The 21,119-nt window shown below is 44.9% G+C and overlaps 1 protein-coding gene across 2 annotated transcripts; it reads right to left on the bottom strand.

Moving 5' to 3' along the window:
* Window positions 1-11,531: 11,531 nt before the first annotated feature.
* Window positions 11,532-20,362, bottom strand: CDC42 (cell division cycle 42). Of its 2 annotated transcripts, none has more exons than XM_056864952.1 (5): window positions 20,225-20,362; window positions 19,299-19,371; window positions 17,805-17,914; window positions 17,472-17,669; window positions 11,532-11,710 (listed from the first exon to the last, which is right to left on the bottom strand). In XM_056864952.1, the coding sequence occupies exons 1-5, from the start codon at window positions 20,327-20,329 to the stop codon at window positions 11,621-11,623; spliced, it is 576 nt and encodes a 191-aa protein (XP_056720930.1). In that variant the 5' UTR covers window positions 20,330-20,362; the 3' UTR covers window positions 11,532-11,620. The 2 variants fall into 2 exon arrangements, with proteins under 2 accessions (XP_056720930.1, XP_056720931.1); XM_056864953.1 differs by lacking the exon at window positions 11,532-11,710 and adding an exon at window positions 12,834-13,153.
* Between the last annotated feature and the right edge of the window lie 757 nt (window positions 20,363-21,119).

Below are 21,119 nucleotides of genomic sequence, written 5' to 3'. Positions count from 1 at the left end.
CTTGGGCTAGTCACGCTCTCTCGGCCTCACCTACCTCACAGGGTGTCTGTTGGGGGGAAGGGAAGGTGATTTTAAGCCGGTTTGAGTCTCCCTTAAGTGGTAGAGAAAGTCGACATATAAAAACCAACTCTTCTTCCAGAAGAGGATTGGGCAACTGACAGGCAACTCAGTCGGACTGTCCCTAGCGCAGGGTGTTCCACGGGGTGGTGGGGAAGCAACCTTGGCCGGCTGCCACCGTGGACTTCTGGGTCTCTCCCCCTCTCGCGGTCTCTGGGTGAGTCAATTTTTGGCTGTCACAGCACTTGCCATTTGAGAGACGGCCAAGCCAACGCTGACCACTTCCCTCTTCTATTTCCCTGTGGCACAAGATGTTTGGCTCAGGAGCTGGGGTTGGTGCAAAATTTTGGAGGCCACTCTTCCAAAACCACATGGTACGTTTTGACTCTTGTTTTTTGTACCTCGGTCTCCTGTTTTTATACTGTACAATTGGCCGCAGTGTTTCCATCGTGTAGTCTGACTCACAGTTTTAGTGGCATTTCCTTGTTTTTTTAAAAAATCTGCAATTATGTGTTCCTCTCATTTAAAGCTTCCATCCCTTGCAAACTCTGCTGATACTGAGCCAAGAAGGGGAAAGGACAGCTGCAGGCCGCACCATGCGCTAGCTTGTCGCATTGCATGTTTCTTTGCTAAAGTGGGGTCCCCCCCACCTGCTGTCCTTAGGTACCAGTGCGCCCGCAGACACCTTTTCTGGCACCCGCCAAGTGTTTTTAGGGAGTGGGTGGGGCCAGGTACCAGCCTTGCAAGGCTAGTAAAGAAGATTTCACAGTATAAGATTCAGAGTGCAAATGCTTGGCCAGCCATTGAAATTGGGAGGGATGAGGAAGCTCTTTTCGCCTCTCCAGTGTTTTCCTCAGCAAAGGAAGAAGCAGATTGAAAGTAGGAGGGGGAAAGGAAGACGTAAAGACCCATAAGGCCTCAGCACGCTCCAAGTTTCATAGGGAAAAAATATAGGACAAGAACAAACAAAACACCAAGGGGGAGGACAGAAGATTTCTCCCTGGCATGGACAAAGAAACTCCAAGGGTAGGGGTGCATCCCTCTGATGGGCAGGACAAACACCCTGCCAGTGCCTGTTGACTTAACCATGATATGTACTTGGGAGCAATCACAGAGTTCCTAGCAATCCCTTAGGTAGGCTAGCCTGGCACTTGGAGATTCTCTGTTCTCAAGAAGAGTTGGTTTTTATATCCTGATTTTCTCTACCTTTAAGGAGTCTCAAAGCAGCTTACAATCACCTTCCCTTCCCCAGCCCACAACAGACACCTTCATGTGGGGGAGTGGGAAATCAAACCTGGTTAGGAGAGGGGCAGTGACTCAGTGGTAGAGCATCAGCTTGGCATGCAGAAGGTCCCAGGTTCAATCCCCAGCATCTCCAGTTAAAGGGACTAGGCAGGTAGGTGATGTGAAAGACCTCTGCCTGAGACCCTGGAGAACCGCTGCTGGTCTGAGCAGACAATACTGACTTTGATAGACCAAGGGTCTGATTCAGTAGACAGCAGCTTCATGTGTTCATGAGTTCTCCAGATTAGAGTCTGCCACTCTTAACCACTCCACCACACCGGCTCTCCTGGTCTTAGATGTCCTCTGGTGCCCATCCAGCTAACCCATAAAGCTCACCACATAACCTCGGGCTGCTCACGCTCTCAGCCTCATCTTCCTCAGAAGGTTATTGGTTAAGGCTACAGTGAGGAGAGGGGATCCATGTACCCCACCCCATCTCCTAAGAACAAAATGCGAAGGGACAGGGTTTCAAGCTTGCTGTAGACTCATCTGTCCAAACCTTCAAAGACAGTTTTCTGAAGTGCTGCTCCCATTTCTAACAGCTTGAGGGGGGTGTCCGTAAATGCAAAGCACCAAAAGGCCTGGGGGCGGGGTGAAGGAGGCAAAAGCAACCACAGGGGCTTTGCCCCCCACCCCCCAGAGGCGACCAAAAGGTGTTGGAATCAATCCCCTGCAGCTTTCCAGAGCTTCGGCCACTGAGAAGTATACTCAGCAGCCATAAAACCCTTCCCCCTTCTGTTAAGCTGACCCCCCGCTGAAGATCTTCCCCCTAATTCTGAATCCCAGAAGAATTAATAAGCCCCCTGAAAACTACCCTCACCATCTTAGCATTTACCAACTCTCTCCCTGCCGCCCCTATTACCTTCCAAATTCCATCTCTGATCCTTAGATAATTCTACCATATTGCATTGCTCTGGGCGCGATGTCATTTTATCCCTCCCGCCTGCCTCTCTTGCTTTTCTAAACTTCGTCCGTGGCATTTTTAACCCTTTGCTTTTCACCACATCGAAAGCACGGGAAGCCTTTTCTTGCTCTCTCCTTGCTGGGTTGGGGGGGCGGCTCAGGGAGACAGCCTGAGATCGTTTTACTCGGCTGCTGCCTTAATAATTTCTCCACCTCAGGAGTATTATAATCATCCAGCTCCGGCTACCTACTCCGTGTAAAGCTATCTTAATCAGCGGAGCCCTGACAAGTGTGTATTGTTTATCTACGTCTTCCTTGTTTTCTGCTTCAAGCTTCTCCCTCTCTTCTCCCAGAGATTATCCTCTTGTCACTGTTAGGCCCTGTAACCTGGCTTCCGCTCCGGTCACGTCAATGCCAGATGGGGGCACCTTCTTCGGCACACACAGAGGCTCAGTTGGCTTTGCCACCTGCATGAAAGTTGTGGGGGGGATGCCAGCAAAGGAATGCTGTTCAAACTATTAGGAAGAACTTTCTAACGGTTAGAGCGGTTCCTCAGTGGAACAGGCTTCCCCGGGAGGTGGTGGGCTCTCCTTCCCTGGAGGATTTTATGAAGAGGTTAGATGGCCATCTGTCAGCAGTGCTGATTCCATGACCTTAAGCAGATCATGACAGGGAGGGCATTTTGGCCATCTTCTGGGCATGGAGTAGGGGTCACTGGGGGTGTGGGGGGGAGGTAGTTGTGAATTTCCTGCATTGTGCAGGGGGTTAGACTAGATGACCCTGGTGGTCCCTTCCAACTCCAACAGTGATTCTATAATTCTATGCCTTTCCTTGCCCAAGAAGAAAGGGGCATACGAAAGCACGGTCACGGGAGAAGACTCCAAAAGTGGGGGCGGGCCATGGCTCAGCGCTAATGCATCTGCTTGGCATGCAGAAGGTCCCAGGTTCAATCCCTGGCATCTCCCAGTCAAAAGGACCTCTACCCGAGACCCTGGAGAGCCGCTGCCAGTCTGAATAGCCAATACTGGCCTGGATGGACTAATGGTCTGATTCAGTATAAGGCAGCTTCGTGTTCATGCGATTCTCCTTGGCTTGCTTCCAATACCCCCTTCTGGCTGCTTTCTCTGCCTCCTCTTCACAACTTTTATTGCTTACAGCCTGATCTTCAATCCCACCCACCCCCGTCAAGTCATAGCTGACTTATGGTGACTCCTGGTGGGATTTTCAAAGCAAGAGATGTTCAAAGGAGGTTTGCCATTGCCTGCCTCCAAGTCACCTCCCTGGTATTCCTTGGAGGTCTCCCATCCAAATACTAGCCGGGATCAGGGCCCAAAGTATGCGACTGGCCCGGGGTCACCCAGCAATCTTCCGTGGCCTGAGTGGGGATTCAGAACCTGGGTTTCCCAGGTCCTAGTCCGACACCTTAACCACCATGCCACACTGGCTCTCGCTGACCTTCAATACCGGACTGCATAAGCAGAACCAGAACCAAGACAGATGGCACAAGCATTGGTTTTCTGCCACCAAACATTACAGCAGCCTCAGCAGCCATCCCACGGCTAAACATTGAGAAGATCTTCAGTGGAAGAATTAACCCAGACAATGTGACCCCTGGGCCCTGTTGCTGGACCTCCAGTTACTGGTTGGGCTAGTCACAGCTCTCTTAGAGCTCTCAGCCCCACCTACCTCACAGGGTGTCTATTGTGGGGAGGGGAAGGGAAGGCGATTGTAAGCCAGTTTTATTCTTCCTTAAGTGGTAGAGAAAGTTGGCATATAAAAACCAACTCTTCTTCTTCTTCTGGATCAGAACCCAGTCCACCTGCTGAGGGACAGCAGAGGGTCACCACTGGGTCCAGCATTCAACTCTGCTTTTGCTGAACCGGCTCTTCTTCTGCCAGCATCAGGCATGAAGGTGGGGAAATTTGCTCCTGTAACATTCTGTCTTCACCCAGCCTCTAAAGGTAAAGGTAGTCTCCTGTGCAAGCACCGGGTCATTCCTGACCCATGGGATGACGTCACATCCCAATGTTTACTAGGCAAACTATGTTTATGGGGTGGTTTGCCATTGCCTTCCCCAGTCATCTACACTTTACCCCCAGCAAGCTGGGTACTCATTTTACCAACCTCAGAAGGATGGAAGGCTGAGTTGATCTTGAGCCAGCTACCTGAAACCAACTTCCATCGGGATCGAACTCAAGTTGTGAGCGGAGCTTTTTACTGCTGTACTGCAGCGTTCCACTCTGCGCCACAGGGATCTTAACCCAGCATCTACCAGGATCTAAAAAACGATGCTGCCTGCTTTACCGCCTTTGCCTTGGAGGGAAACGTGCTTTGGTCTCCTTTCAGGGCAGCTAGCTGCGGGACACTCAACAGACCTGTGGCAGGAGCTTTTTCCTCAAACGGGGTCTATTGCACAGAGAGACCCCGCAACAGCCTGCCTGGGAGGAAGGGTGCTCTGAGTCACTCTCTGCCTGGCTGGGAGCCTCTCACAGAGCCCCGCACTTCAGGAGCAATTAGCAGCGGAGCTGAACTAATTCCCTCAGCAGCGGCTCCAACACAAACAGCCCCGCGCTGGCTCCCACTCCGCACCTCCGCGCGCACTCACCTCCGCGTTTGCAAAGGGCCAGGCCGACTGTGCCAAGAACAACACAAATAACCCTGGGCTTCTTCAGGTTAAGAGGCGGCCCGGCCAGCTTTTTCGCACACTGCAGCCCACTCAGCGACTGGCAGAAAGGCAGCCTGTGTTTGAGGACCCCTGGAGGGCCGAGAGAGAGAAAAAGGGGGACAGAGAGCGGAGGAGAAGCGAGCCCCCCAAAGAAAGCTCAGTGTTTGCAAAGCCGCCGTCGTCGCCACCCCGAGTCCAAGGCGGAAGGGAAGGACGGGCGACAAAGTCCCGGGTGGGGGCTGCGGTTTCCAAACAGCCCCGGCTTTCGAAGAGCTCCACGGAGAGGATATAAATACTCCGCAAACGGCACCTGTGTGGCAAGAGAGCCATGCCTGCCGGCCAACATCACTTTGGCTCCTACAGCTGAAACAACAACGGGATGGGGGGAGAGGGAAGCCAGCTCTGGGGGCCTTTGCAACCTCTAGCCCTGGGCAGAGCAGGAGAACATGGCACCACTGGGACCCCTGGCCAGGAAGTGCTTTGGGAGTGGGGATGGGGGGGAGCCCCCACTCTTCCCAGCAAGGTGTCGTGCCCTGAGGCTGCAGGCAGGGTGCGGCCATGTTGAGGAGCGTTTCGCCAGTAGAAAAAGGACCTGCTGGAAGCTGCCGCAAAGAGCCCTTCCCCTTTTCTAGCTGCAAACACGAGAAACACAGGAACTCCAAGCTGGCCCTGGCTTCCAAAACAAAAAGCTGCTGCCAGGAAATTGCTTCTTGCTAGAGTAGGGCTTTATTGAGGGGGGGGGGCGGTTTATACAGAACTGCTCCAAAACTGCTCTTTAGAATTTCACATGGGCTTCTCCACCTTTATGAAATCCTTCACATGAACACATGAAGCTGCCTTATACTGAATCAGACCCTTGGTCCATCAAAGTCAGTATTCTCTACTCAGACCGGCAGCGGCTCTCCAAGGTCTCAGGCAGGGGTCTTTCACATCACCTACCTGCCTAGTCCCTTTAACTGGAGATGCTGGGGATTGAACCTGAGACCTTCTGCATGCCAAGCAGATGCTCTACCACTGAGCCACAGCCCCTCCCCTTCACAGGGGCTGGCACGACTTCCAGGATGTTTAATGGGACAAACCATCCAAACTCCTAGGCAGAACCAGAAGGGAGAAGAGGGTGCATGCTTTATGCTGGCAAAGGGCAGGTCAAAGGGTCTCACAATCTAGAGTCACACCCTTCTAAGCCCATTGACTTCAATGGACTTAAGTATAACTCTGTTTAGGACTTAGCTCCCCCCCCCCCCCACACACACACACACACTTGAAAAAGAAGACATGCACAGTGCTGGCAGTACTAGACCTGTTGCGCTTATTCTACTAACCTGGGAAGATTCAGACTCACCAGCGTGGTGTAGTGGTTAAGAGCAGACGACTCCAATCTGGAGAACTGGGTTCAATTCCCCACTCCTCCACATGCAGCCTGCTGGGTGACCTTGGGCTAATCACGGTTCTCTCCGAACTCTCTCTGCCCCACCTACCTCACAAAGTGTCTATTGCAGGGAGGGAAAGGGAGGGCAATGGTAAGCTGCTTCGAGACTCCTTAAAGGTAGAGAAAGTCGGGATATAAAAACCAACTCTTCTTCTATTTTTTTCTGGTATCAGTGGGCAAGGTTCTAAAAATATCTCCCTGCCTTTAGGTGTTCACCCAATCTTGACCAAACAATTAAATCATTGAGGGAAGAAAGACTCTGAATCACATTTAGTGAGCTTCACAAGTTCACAAAAGTCTTTTTTTTTAAATAATAAAAACCCTCCCCCTATGAAATTATTCTCCCTCGAGCTTTCTCCACACCCTTGTATCCTTCTTCAGCTTTAGCATTTAATTTTAAATTCAATGTACTTCAAGAAAGCTGGATGCAAGCGAGATATTATATTAAAATGTACTGTTACTTAAGATGTAATAAAGTTTTTTTTTTAAAAGAAGGCCACAAAAGTCATTAGTTCCCATGCTGATGTATCCCACTAGTCCTTTGCGCCTAAGAGGAAGAAAGGTGTACTTCTCACGACACAGTCCTGCCTGGTTATCAGAAACAATTCCTAGCACAGGGAAGTAGCTATTTACAAAGCTGGAGTAAACAAAACGAAACTTGGATCTACCTTGACTTTGGTTTACTTTTGCTAGTCACAGAACTTGGACTACAGGATGGCCGAAAGGGAAGGAATTCTTACACTGCTCTAGCAACAGGAAGGAGATCAAAAACTGTATGTTCAATTGCAGGGAAGTCATTGTTCAAGGTCCCACACCACCTCTCACACTGCCCACAAAGGCTATACTGTTCGACACAACACTGCAACACCCAAAACCATTTGCCAGCCAGAGGCCGCGCAACAATGCTGGGACTCAAGAAGCACAGCGAGACGCTGCAAAGAGCAGACTTCCTGGGCCGGAGGGTCCCCGCACACCTGGTCCCAGCTGCTAGGCTCTGTTGATCTCATGGAAGCACATATGTAAACAGTTCTGCCGCTTGGCTGCTCTCTTGAGGTTGTGCATAGATGCCAGAAATGTAAATGACTGCAGCCAAACGCCAGCTTGAGGCTGCTGGACAAGCACCACCTCCCCTCCAAGCGGTGCAACAAACATCATCTCTCCGGAGGGAGGGAAAGAGGAAGTGGAGCAGGAAAAGTTGATGTAGCCTTGCCATCTTGTGGGCTCCCTCGGAAGCGCACAAAGATTGGCTCTTTGCTCCTTACCACGAATAATTAAAGGTAAAGGATTACACGCACCGAAGTCATTGCTGACCCATGGGATGACGTCACATCGTGACATTCACTAGGCATGTTTACGGGGTGGTTTGCCATTGCCTTCCCCAAGTCATCTCCACTTTACCCCCAGCAAGCTGGCTACTCATTTTAACAACCTTGTAAGGATGGAAGGCTGAGTCAACCTTGAGTCAGCTACCTGAAACCGACTTCTGTCGAGATCGAATTCAGGTCATGAACAGAGCTTTTGACTGCAGTACTGCAGCTTTTTACTCTGCGCCACGGGGCATTATCAGGGTCATTACACAGAGCCGGCGCGCCTGAGAGACAGAGAGAGAGAGCAGACGAGCGGGCGCGCTGTCTCCCCCCCCCCCGCCGTGGAGAATGGCCGGGTCCCACTTTCCCTTGCCCTCAATGGTTGCGAGGCTAAAGCCTTCCCTCCCCTCTAGCCGCGCGATTGCTGGGCGGGCGGCTCGGCGGTTCCTGCCCCCCCCCCGCCTATCAGCTGTTGGGCGGGCTTCCTTTGGTAGACCTGGCCTCCGGCTGAGTCCCATTGGGAGGCCATGTCTACCCACTGGCTTTCTTGGCGGTAGACCTGGACTCTGAGGAGGGGAAAAAGTCCCCCTTCAGAGGCTAGGTCTACCAATTGGCTTCTATGGGCCTCCGGAGGCCAGGTCTACTGCCAAGAAAGCCAATGGGTAGACCTGGCCTCCCAATGGGACTCAGCCGGAGGCCAGGTCTACCAATAGGCTTTTATGGCGGTAGACCAGGCCTCCAGACGAGGACCGGACGGGGAGGGGGAAATGGCAGGGACTTACAATTTAATTATCATCAATAAATAAGATCACTATTAAGTATGATATCAAGTTTTATTCAGTGTACCTATAGTTTAATTAAGACTTAAAACTTTAATTAAAGTTTATTAAGTTAATAAACAGTGTACCTACCTATATAGTTTAAGTTTAAGAAATTTGGCTTTCAAAAGAAATCTCAATCATTGTACTGTTGATATTTAGCTCTTTTGACTAATGAGTTTGCCGACCCCTGTACTACACCAAGGAAGGAAAGTGTGCTCCGTTGCTTGTTCGGCTCCTGTGAGGAACAGGGCACCAGGCTGCTTTCCTGAGTCCTGTACCAGTGGATCGAAGTCAGACAGGAATGCAATCTCCGTTAAACAGTGGTGGGCCAACTCCTGCACTGAAATACTTTACCCTTCCCTAGCTTTTTTTACTGAGATTACTCAAATTCACCTTTTTGTGCTTAAAAACAAAACAAAAAGGCAAAAAACAAAGACATTTTGTACAAACCACCTTACGGAGAAAGCATCAGAACCAGCAGGTGATTTTTATGCCCAACTCTGAACAGAGGTTTTCCTTTAACATGCAGTTTTTATGACAGACTAGCAGATGCCTTGAGAAGAATCCTGGCCCTTCTTTGCTTAAGACAGGCTACTTCCCGTTCTTTAACTCTTTTGGTCTACAGCATATACCCACCGAGCCATTGTTTTGCAAGCTAGCCTGCTTCCTGACAGACAATTGCAACCAGTCAGAATAATCAGAATACTGGGGAGTTCCCCTTCACTGCCCCACACACACATACAGAGGAACTGAGAAGCACACGACTTTCACCACACCAGTGAGCCACAGACATTAATGTCTACTACAGGCTCATAGCAGTATTTGACAGATACTTTATTTTTAAAAGCCCTAACCAGGTAGATAGCTCTGCAGAGGACAGCTAAGGGGGAAGACATCCAGCAACGTGTGAAGGCGATGAAATCCTGCACAGTATGCCCATGTCCATCTCCTCTTGTCACAATTCCCTTGTTATCATAAACCCACATTCTGGAAAAGTATGGATCTTGCAGCCTGCTAATTACTTCCTCAGTGTGTTCTACGTATACATAAATTGCTTTCCAGCTACCAAACTGGCATTTCACGCTGCAGGACAATTGTACCTGGCTTAAAAAGTACAATTTTAGCCCTACGCAACCGGAAGACGATCAGTCCACAGGCAGCTGAATAGTATATGCCTGTGTTTGGCCAAACCACAACACTGTTTATGGAGACAAAGACAGACAGAGCAACTCGACAGTTTCAGAAAGAGCTCAAGTATAAGTCAGTGGCAGGAAAAAAAGAGTCAGAAGAATATTATCATTTGATTTGTGACTCATTCTTGTGGCATTACTGCTGTAGGAGTCTCTTCAACAGATATCTCAACTAGACCTTGACAAGTTTTACAAGCCCAGAGTGCAAATGCTAATTAGTGAGTATCCCAAAAGGTTTTGTTTAAAAAAAAAAACATTATGAGAAACCAAACTTCTTTTTGGGAAGGATGATACCGCATTTGATCTCCTGAAATCCAAACCAGAAACCAACTAAATCAAGGGTAAATATTTTATCTTGAGTAGAAGTATTATGGAATGCTAAGTTCCCCCAAGCTCTAACTCTGAGGCAAAAAGCAGATCTCTCCTTAGAATATAGGCGCCAATTAAGTCAAAAAATTTGGGGGTGATTAATTTCAGAGTATGAATAAACTGGCCAAAAAGCACTCAGCAAGGAAAAGGAGCACAGTCAAACTGATGGTTGAAATAGGGTGGTGAAAGCCTCGTAGCTCAAGATGAGATTTTAAGAGTACGTAAATGCGGGTGTTTTCCAAGATATGCAAACTAAGGCATGAGTTGGGTCAGGGGAAATAAATTATGCTCAGCCAGGCTTGTGAAGATACTTTATGTTTAATACATCTGAAAAAAATGCATATACAAAGAACTTAGACATGGAAAAAGCATCAGTTCAACACTAACGAGTCTACAAGAATTAGAGTCTGGGAAGATTTGAGAAGTATTAAGCTGGAGTATAGTTCTGGTAAGATCCTTATTAACACTGGAGTCAGAGACCCTCATATGATATCTATCACACTGAACGACGTGACTTGGGCATCCAGAGCTACTGATGCACTTTTAGGGTACTTCATCAATTGGTCCCCAAGGTGCCATATATTGACCATCTTTCCCCTCTGTGGTTTTTCCTGCTGAGGCGTGTCTCATTCCCCTCCCCCTCCATCCAAGGTTAACGCTGAACCGTTTTAGAGGCACAGTCAGCTTGTTAGCTTCAAGCCACCGTGGCAGCATGCGAAGGCCATGGAGGTGGGTTCCTAAACAGCAGTTCTGCTGCTGATAATCAGAGGCCTGTGCTTGCCAAAAGAGGGACCCGGTTAAGTCAACTCAGTCTAATGGATTTGCCTGAAAGATGCAGTTCTCCCCTCTTCATTAACACCTAATGATGTCAAGTTTTGGAAAACTAACCACAAAAAAGTAATTGGCAAAGTTGGGCTTTAAAAAAAAAATACACTCACACACACACAAAAAAGCTTTTGGCTGAATTCATGAGTAAAGGGCTCATTTACACTTTATGTGTTAAAGGGCAAGATCGGAATTTCTGACCTACTCAGAGAAAATAAAGGGAAACAGATCCAAGGCAACTGTAGAGGAGATGCAGATTAGAAGGATGCAGTATACACCCTTCTTCAAAAGGAGCACCGGTTGGGGACACTTTCGCTTTCCGAAAAAACGATTCAAGGACTGAAACCTGCTCACCCCCCCAAAACTGCAAGCTGGCCATGGAAAAACCAAGTTGTACCAGCCTGGCTTGATGGGATAGGAGCCTAACGGCCAGAGCCTAGAATTAGTCTTAAGAGAGAAAAATCACCACAAGCATGCCTGACTTTTAAAAACAAAGTTTCAACAGTAAACAAAAAGACTAGTACTGATCAGTGTTTGTTGAATACATTATTTTTTTAAAAAAATTAGTCTACCTGAAGGGCACTGGAGAAGAGCACTAACATTTTCATCTCACACAGGGGAGGGTATGGGTACAGGGTGCACGGCATTTGTCATTATTGCAAAAAGAAAAAAAATAACCAATTGGAAAATCTGAATCTTTAATTTGATTTCAACATTGCTTTTAGTATGACATCAACACCAGCTTTGCAGAAAGGGCCGTGAAGGGACGTTCATAGCAGCACACACCTGCGGCTCTTCTTCGGCTCCGGGGGTTCCAGGGCAGCCAATATCGCCTCGTCAAATACATTCTTTAGGCCTTTCTGAAAAGGGGCAAAGAGAGAGGGGCGGTCTCATTTTCTGGGTTATTAAATGCAAACCATGTAAAAACCCACAAAGGCAAAGTGGTGAGGAATAGGATTCCACAGTGAAGCAACATTCCTTCCTGAGTGTTCTGGGTGTTTTGTTGCCTGGATTAGGTCGTTGTGTTTATTGGCTGCTTTGAAAGCAAAGCACCTGATATTTAAAGCCATCAAGATTTTCAACCAGGCCTGTGTATTTCAAGAGATAAGAGCACATGTGCTGAAGCAGTTCTCTCACCCACTGAAGAGTGTTAAGGCTGACATCACATTTTACATGCTAATGGCAATGCAGAAATGCCCAGAGTTCAAAATGAAAGAAGAAATGATTCCAGGTCAGAGGACAAGCGACACCCAAGTTGGGTCAGCAAGCAAGCAAGGATGGAGAACCCTTTGGCGTAATCCGGGCAAGCTCCTGTGAAGTACCCTAATGTTATTGAAGCAGCACAGGAAGATTTCAAGCAGTGAATGGGACCAGAGTCCAGTAATGAAAAAGGCACAGGTAGGTACTAGATAATGCATAAATGTTAAAGTGAAGCAAAATGAATGCAAACAGGAATAATGCTTCATCAGGCATTTATACAAACAACTAATTTTTAATTTTGAAATTTAAGGTAACTACAATTGTACTTTTTCCTTCCTTCAGACAACAGAAGTCAAAAAGTATAACTTTACTTTTACAGTCGCAAGCTCTGAGTGATTAAAATGAGGGCTACCATGTCATTGAAAACAGAAGTTTGACATCTGTCAGGCAGTAGCAGATACACTGAACTTCCTCCCCCTGCCCCTGAAAACCAACAAATATTCCACTACAACACAAACAGCCAAAGCAACAGCAAGCCCCACTGCACAGAGGAAAACCAGAGATTCCTTCACCATTTCAGCATCACTTGCAGGTCACCATGTCAGGTACAATCATCATGCAAATACAGTTATAACAGAGTCACAAGAGGGGGGAAAATTGCACATTACTTTTCATTTGGCTATCAAAAATCTCTTACCAGTTTGCTTTTTTCCTCTCAAGTGTTACTTTTAGTGATACCCTCAACCCCTTAACCAATACCCTAAACCAAAAAGCTATAAAAATCCATCAACCCAAAAAGCAAAAGGTTTAAGCGAGTCCAGATCATGTTCCACAGTCATAACAAGTTGTATAAACAGTTTCCAATCCAAAAGCTAATACAGAGTTTGCTCTAAGACATTCAGTAAAAGACACGGCTTCTTTGAGTCAGGATGGTTTTATTTGTTTTGCAACCAGCTTTCTACAGCATCGGGACAGAGGAAGCAGCAACAAGAAAGGAAAAAAGAGGAAACTGTTTAGAATATACAGCATTTCCGTTTGGGTTGAGTTTCCGGAGGCTCGAGAGCAGCTAGGATAGCCTCATCAAACACATTCTTCAGACCTCTCTATAAGACAGAGGGGAGGAGAAAAAAATAGTAGCTAGGTTAGAGGATTAGAGAGAGAGACACAAGCAGATACAAAGAGCATTCAGGATAAAGGTGGTCAAGCGAAGCAGATTTACTTTTGTTAAAAAGCAAATCTTCAAGGGAAAAAGGAAACAGACAAGCACAGTAAGGAAGTTGCAAGAAGGTCACTAGAATAAAAAGATCTTTCCTATGTGCTAAGTACATTTCCACAAGCATCTTCTCATGGAGAAATAGTTTCCTTGTTTTAGTAGATTAAAAAAAATGCATCCTGGGCTCAAAATGACACGCAATAATCTTGTTTATTCCTAACACCAAAACGATCAAGTGACACATCCAGCATTAGCTGTATCTTTTTTTAGATATTAACCCTAACCCCCAGTCCTGGGAAGGAAGGGAAGATCAATGCAAGTATTATCCTCAAAATAAAAACAGATCAGTTGTTTAAAAAGCAATTCCCTAGATAAAAAAAGATAATGCATCTCGCAAAAGATTAGGATATGTTCCTACATGGTGGCAGTAACAGCTACAGTCCATTTCACTGACTACAGTGCCAAGGAGTGGTGCCTTGCCAGAAGTCTGATTTCAGGAGCAGGCACAGACAAAACTTTCTGCTTGTCATTAACATCTGGGATTTCATGACGATGTCATCACAGGTAAAGGTGAGTTACAGCCAGGCCAACGGAGTGGCCCACTTCCAAGCATTCCCTTTGTTCACAGCTCTTCAATGTCACTTTACCACTCAAGAGCAGCAACATAGGCTCTTTCTTCCCACTATGTCCCACCTGACAATTCTACAAAAGCTGTCTTCTTAGGAACATAAGAAAAGCCCTGCTGGATCAGACCAAGGCCCATCAAGTCCAACAGTCTGTTCACACAGTGGCCAACCAGGTGCCTCTAGGAAGCCCCCAAACAAGACAACTGCGGCAGCACCATCCTGCCTGTGTTCCACAGCATCTAATATATTCGGCATGCTCCTCTGATCCTGGAGAGAACAGGTATGCCTCAGGACTAGTATCCATTTTAACGAGTAGCCATGAATACCCCTCTCCTCCTCTTCTTGCTATTGGAAGGACTGGTAAGACGGTCCAGTAATTCACCATTGAGGAAATTATTGGGGTCAGCTGTGAGTTTTCCATTAAGCGTGCAGGAACTACAAATTTAAATTATATACATAATATTTTTTTCAGCACTGTGCTGAACATTGTTAAAAAAAAAAATCTCTGCCACCTCTTCAGGGCTTCCAAGTCCAGGAAAGCAAGAATTACTTGTGATCTATTGCTAGCACAAACATACCTTTATGAAATGCTAAATACTATCTCTGGTCAGATACAACAATTCTAGCAAGTCAAGAAAGCCAAACAAGGGAAATCAAGAAATGGCAGCTCCATGGAATCAGGTGTACTAAACACCCTAACAAACAAACACTTTAGGCCACAACAGTCACATCAGCGTACCCAGCTTTGATCTGCAGCAAAAAGATGGGACTTCCAGGAAAAGAAACAGTCATTTTGACTGCCATAAACCGGCAGTGATATTTATGACAGAAACCAAAAAAGCGCTGGCTGGACTTGCAGTCAAATCCATATACAGAGATTTACAGTGCAATTGTAAGCACACTCAGAGCCTGAAGTCAATGGAATAAAGGTGTATGGGTTTAGGATGGCACTGCTGGAGACTGCATCTGCAAATACGTATCTTGCATTCACAGCCTGCAGCTACAAAAGGAGACCCTTGCATTTTTTTGTAACTTTAACCAATCTCATATGCAAGTTTTAAAGTTGTGCATATGGTAATTGACACCTAGTCAAAGAAAGCAGCTATCTACAAACATTGGCATCTGAAGCAAATTTCAACCACTTCTCTTTATCAAAAGAGATCAGCTTAAACCAAAATTTAAATCACTGATTCATTTCCCCATTTAGTCTGAATTGTTTCTGCACAGAAGTGAGCCTCTATTGCCATACCCATGAAAATGTGTTGATTTAAACCTGAAATATTTATTCTATTTATTTCAGGCACGTTAATTGATTTTAATACCTATCTCCTAAATTGACCCTAGGCATTGCTTATTTAATAGAAAACTAGTGCAGCTTGACATACAACACAAAGTTTCATGTTCATACTGCATGGTATGTAGAGTTAAATATTCATAACTTGAGTACAGACTACGTTGTACAGCACAGGCAGTTAGATGGCATGAAACAAATACAAAAGATCACTTACAGGGTGGTCTCTACTGATTGTCCTGACAAGACAGAATATGAGTTGTTGTGTTTGTCAATGCCTGCTCTAACTATATGCCATCCTTGGATTAGAGACACAAGGGCTTGGGCGGGGGGGACTGGAAAAATGTGTAACAACTTATTTTTCTGATCTTCCACCCTAGCTAGTGTCTACGGAACACTGAAAAAAACGGCTGTGAAATACGTTTTTGGGACTGAGTGGAATGCTTTTTACACAAGGTTTGCTCAAAACATGTAGCATGTCAATTTACGAAAGTGTTTAATCAAAATCATTTAGAGCCAAGTTAGATGTGAATAAATGCCCATGGACTGCCTCCCTCATAAGTACCAATTTACCCATGGATCAGAGAAAAGGGGTTTTTTTTAAGCACAGAGAGCAAAAGCCTTTACTTTCCATTTCCTCTCTGCTCTGTTTGAAACATTTATCCTACTCTACTTCAAGCAAAATACAGTAAGCTATGGCAGAGGAAGTTTTGTGTTATTAAAAAAACCCAAACAAACCATCTTCCTGACAACACAGCTAACATTTAAAGAACTACTACCAATTTTAACATTACTCAATGAAATATGGTATATCATTACGTTGTAAGCCAAAATAATTTCGGGCAATATAAGTCAAGCAAAGAAAGGTCATAAACAGGGTCAAAGAAAATAAAACAAAACAGAAGTCCAGTGGGACCTTAAAGACTAACACTGAAACAGATGTTAGTCTCTAAGGTCACACTAGACTTCTAATTTGTTTTGCCACAACATCAAGCACGGCCACTGCTCTGCAATTATCAGTTAATATCATCTGCGGGGCTTCCCTTGTAATCTCAACTTAAAGAGTTAAATAAGCAATGGTAACTGAAATCTGATCTTGAGAATTCCCAGTCCTTCCTTGGTGTTTTGCTTTCTAAAGCACTAATATCCCTCTCAAATCACAAGGGCAGGCAAAGTAGATCCCTTTATTCAAAGCATTATGCACAAAGTTCTACTTAGAATGTCAATGTAGATCAGCCAAGATTTCAAGCAAGGATCATTCACAAAGAAACGCCTCACCCAGAAAAAAATGGGTGTACAGGGTTTGCTACTGCTCACCCAGTTAAAATGCAACTGATGTCAAACCCTAACTCTGTCACATACCATTAACTAGAAATATATACGACTATTGCTGGTAGCATCAAAGTTCTATGAACAACCAATAAAATTCCATGGAATGCCTACAAATGCGTTCTTCAGCCTTGTCTATACAACTTCAGATGATAGCAAAAATAAAACTATGACCCATAAAATTTACTGTGCATGACTTAAGTCACAAATACCTAAAAGTACTGCCTATTCCTAAACTACATTTCAGAACATTTGTGTAGACAACTACAGCCATTATACCCGACAATAGTAGTCCAACATAAGCCGCCATCCAGGTTCCATACTATCACTTATATTTCAATCAGGTTTACACTTTTACATGTTGGGATACTTCAACTACTGGGTCTGCTCTGTGCCCAGAAACAAATGAGTTATACATTTTAAGTTGGGTTAGGAACACAGTACTAATTCTGTCTCCTTCAATGAAGGCCCCATGAGTTATGTAAGATCTTGGCATAGTCCCTGTCAAAATGAAACAATGACATTGTTCTGTGCAGTGTACTGTTTCCCCCCAATACATACACATTTCAAATGACTAATATCTCAACATTAAAGTTATTAACACAACCACTAGGACCTCTTTAGAATACCCCATGACCTTGAGATGTCCACTTTATTTCTAGTTAGCATTTTAAGTTAGCCTTTTTTAATCAAAGAATTAATTTGCCTTACACAAACCTTGTTCACCCTACTTGCTTGGTGATAAACCTGTGCCTGGAACAAAATAAATTAGGCCTGACAAACATTCAAGATGATGAACAGAGTTAAGTTTCTAGAGTCAACGAAACTGTTTCTAAAAGGCTTCACATTTGTAGTCAACATGGTGAACTCCAACAGAAAAACTCACCTTCCAATACAGGATGCTGATTTCCCATTGCTGAGAAAGAAAAGGCAGTCCAGAGGACCATAACAAGCAGGCTTACCTGTGTGAGTGCAGAGCATTCCACGTATTTGACAGCCTTCAAGTCCCGTGCCAGTTTTTCCGCAGTCTCAGGAGTAATAGGCTTCTGCTTATTCTTGGCAAGTTTCTCAATTGTTGAAGGGTCATCTCTGAGATCAATTTGGGTCCCAACAAGCAAAAAAGGAGTCTTTGGACAATGGTGAGTGATTTCAGGTACCCACTAAAAAGAGAAAAGATAAATATCACTAGCCATCGCACACTAATTAATGTGGTCAAATATCACAGGATATTTTACAAAGCCTTACAGACAGGAGTCTGCATGGGCTTCTGGGGGGGAAGGGTGTCTCACACTCACCTTTTCTTTCACATTTTCAAATGAAGATGGTGAGACCACTGAGAAACAGACCAGAAACACATCTGTCTGTGGATAGCTGAGGGGCCGTAATCTGTCATAATCTTCCTGCCCTATTATAATCAAATATATATATATATTAATCAACAGTTCTGAAGCGTCTATACACCCATATGTAAAGAGCAAGCTTTTACCAAGCTGCAAAGACTTCACAAGAAATAAAACACTTCTGCAGTCAGACAAGGAAGAGAGCTTCTTCCTGACCATAAGGAAATCAAAAGGGGAGACTAAGCCAGGGAACAATTATGGCCACCCTCTGGAACCAGCATGACAAGAACACTACTAATGTACTAATTCCACAGGCAGTAAGAGCCTTACTCGGGTCAATGTCAGAGAGTCAAAGCACTAGCAATCCAACTCTTACTTCACAGATAAAGTAGTCTCTTACATTCAAAGAAATGCTGCCATGCAACTTGCCAATCACTGTGACAAGTAACAATTGCTCCCTGCTGAGTAGCACACAGTAAATCACAATTTCACCTGTCCCTCCAGTCTGTCTGCCACAGCAGGTAAGCCATGGGAGCTACCACAAGCTATTTCCAGATGTGTGTCCTAGTTGTTAAAGCAAGAACTAGCAGAATGAATTTATCCCATCCTTCATTTTCAAATTTAGCAATGCTACAAAACAGAATGGAAGCTGAATGCATAGCCATTTCCCCTTTGGCTAAAAGCAAGAGAAAAGAAGAGTGCTGTGAAGGCAGTCAATGTGATGCTGCACTGTCCTAATACTTCAGACTCAGCAACTTAAGAAATGTTTCTTGCATACACACCCCTAATACAAAGTGCATTCAACACCCAAATACATTCTACTCTTCCCATAATACTGGTTATCTCAAGCCTCTGCCCTTTCATTACTTCCCTGTATTGGCCCATTATTCTTCCACCCTGCATCTTCTGCATTCCCACATGGAAATGCTTCCCATGCTCATTTTTTTTACACTGAGCTGTAGCCTCTTCCCCTAGCAGAGAACATGAATCTTACTCTTGTATCATCAGTTGCTTTCACAAGCTCACATAATGAGAACAGGAGTCCCTGTGGCCATGGACCAAATACAGAGAAACTCACTAAATGGTGGTCACATGAACACATGAATCTGCCTTATACTGAATCAGAATCTTGGTCCATCAAAGTCAGACAGGCAGCAGCTCTCCAGGGTCTCAGGCAGAGATCTTTCACATCATCTATTTGCCTAGTCCCTTTAACTGGAGATGCTCTACCACTGAGCCATACTTCCTGTGGCAAATACTGCGGTCCCATGTTGCATCAAAACATCAAATGAATGAAGCATCAAAATAATGAAAGATGGGAGAATGTTTGGTTTAAATTTTGCTTAAAGTAAGCAAGCTATCAAGTCACCATGAGCTTTAGATAAACATACAATAACATAACTTGCTTAGCTCCTCTGAGGCTAGATTAGCATAAAAATAAAAGCCTACCTGCAGTATCAAACAGGCCTAAAGTATATGGCTCGCCACCAATCATCACTGTTACAGCATAGTTATCAAATACCTAGAAGGGAAAAAAGGAAGGGAGAGCTTGAGGCACAAACTCACTTTTCAAAAATGAATCACAAGTCAGATATGACCAGTCCAATAGCTAAACAAAGGTGTGGACTTGGACTGATTAGTCCACCTATCAGGGCTGAATGCAGCAACACTAAAGTAAAGGCATACGTCAATGACGGGAATCTTAAAAGCAAGACAAGACAAATACTGTAAGAGAGGTTTGTGCTGGCATTATATAATCAATGCACATGCCACCTAAGACAGCAGCATGTATTCGTCTACCACTCTGAGCAAGGTGTGAAGCCTTCCTCCAACTTGCGTGGCTGTTCAATCGGCGAAAGGGCCATTTATATTGAAGGGAGGCTCCTTAAACTTAAGGAAGTTCCACCAGTCTACAATAGGATACATACCTATGTGTTTACCAGGGACTAGCAAATGGGCTGAAACTGTGACCTAACAGCTCAGCTGTATTTCTACTAAATGGACAGGGGGAGAGGGAGGAACTCACTCCAAGGAGGGATACTACAGCCACATACAGAGCTGTGCTGAGGAAGAAGTAGTGAGGAAAGTCTTCCTGACTACCTAATCAGTTACAGAAAGGATTATTTAATTTCCTCAACACAGCCCCCCTCCTCTACCTGTGTAGTTATTAGTCCATGCAGGTCCTGAGATTTCAACTTTCCTGGTCAAAAAGGACTGTTGGACAGAGGTAAAAGAAGGAAAACATCTGCAGTGCCATGTCCACAGACTGCTGGATCCAGCTCACTATATGCAAGTATATTGCTTAATAAACATAATCCTAATTCCTTCTTCTACAAATTAAACAGAAATATAGACAAGTTTCAACTTTTACTTACTGTTGGTACATATTCCGATGGGAATTTGTTTGTTGTATAGGAAATTAGAAGACATGTTTTACCAACGGCTCCATCTCCAACAACTACACACTTAATCGTCTGCATAGCTAACGTCTGCTATTGTATCAGGTCCAAGATAAATCTATAAAAAGGAAAATAAATCTGATGGTTTGATCTTAGTAGAAAACACAGTACTACCAAAACATCTGTAGAAGCATTTCAAGAAGCGTTCCCTAGCAGCTGCTTCAACTGCCAGGAATTTAACTTCATCCCCAAAATAAAGATGGCAGAAAGAAGAGAACATAGTCTTGAAAACAGAGCCCCTTCCTTCTCCATTTATCTGACAAGGAACCCCAGTGTACTGCAGAGATTTCTGGGGCATAAGTACGTGTTATCGCTTTTTTGCCCTTGTCAATCAGGCATAGAGAAAGGTTTCTTACAAATACAAGGGATTTTCTTGATGGATGCATTACTAAAAAGGCACTACGCCATGAAAAACATGTATTGATAGCTAAATGCTTCTTTGTTTTAAAAAACACAGAAGAATTTCAATCAGTATTTCAATGATGGATCGCCATTTCACGCAACTGCTATACACGGAACAGTGATACGGCACACAGATCTACACTCGATAAAGTTTGTCTAATCAGGAATTCAAAGTTTGTAGAATGCACTGAACTGCATTCTTCTAGCTAAATTTGGGATCTTCTACCAACATATCCTGTACAATAGCTGGGGTTGGCTCTTAACCACATGCACTTTCCTTCCTGTTTTGCAAGCAGTCAGAATTAGCAATCATATCCCAGATGAGACGAAGAACTAAACAATTAATTGCATAAGTTAATTAAGATTTTTTTCAAACTAGAAGCACCAAAGTTACAAGCACACCGAAGAA

Source organism: Euleptes europaea, chromosome 19 (genome assembly GCF_029931775.1).
Source record: "Euleptes europaea isolate rEulEur1 chromosome 19, rEulEur1.hap1, whole genome shotgun sequence".
NCBI classification, from domain to species: Eukaryota; Metazoa; Chordata; class Lepidosauria; order Squamata; family Sphaerodactylidae; genus Euleptes; species Euleptes europaea.
The sequence above is the reverse complement of the archived record's forward strand: the minus strand, read 5'-3'. Positions and strand labels throughout refer to the sequence as shown.

Bases quoted from the DNA above. Each gene is read 5' to 3' on its own strand.
- CDC42 (XM_056864952.1), bottom strand. From the start codon at position 20,329: ATGCAGACGATTAAGTGTGTAGTTGTTGGAGATGGAGCCGTTGGTAAA. The intron at 19,372-20,224 runs GTAAGTAAAAGT...TTTCCCTTCTAG, and splicing joins CATCGGAATATGTACCAACA to GTATTTGATAACTATGCTGT. The intron at 11,711-17,471 runs GTAAGCCTGCTT...GCCCCTTTTCAG, and splicing joins AATGCTCTGCACTCACACAG to AAAGGCCTAAAGAATGTATT.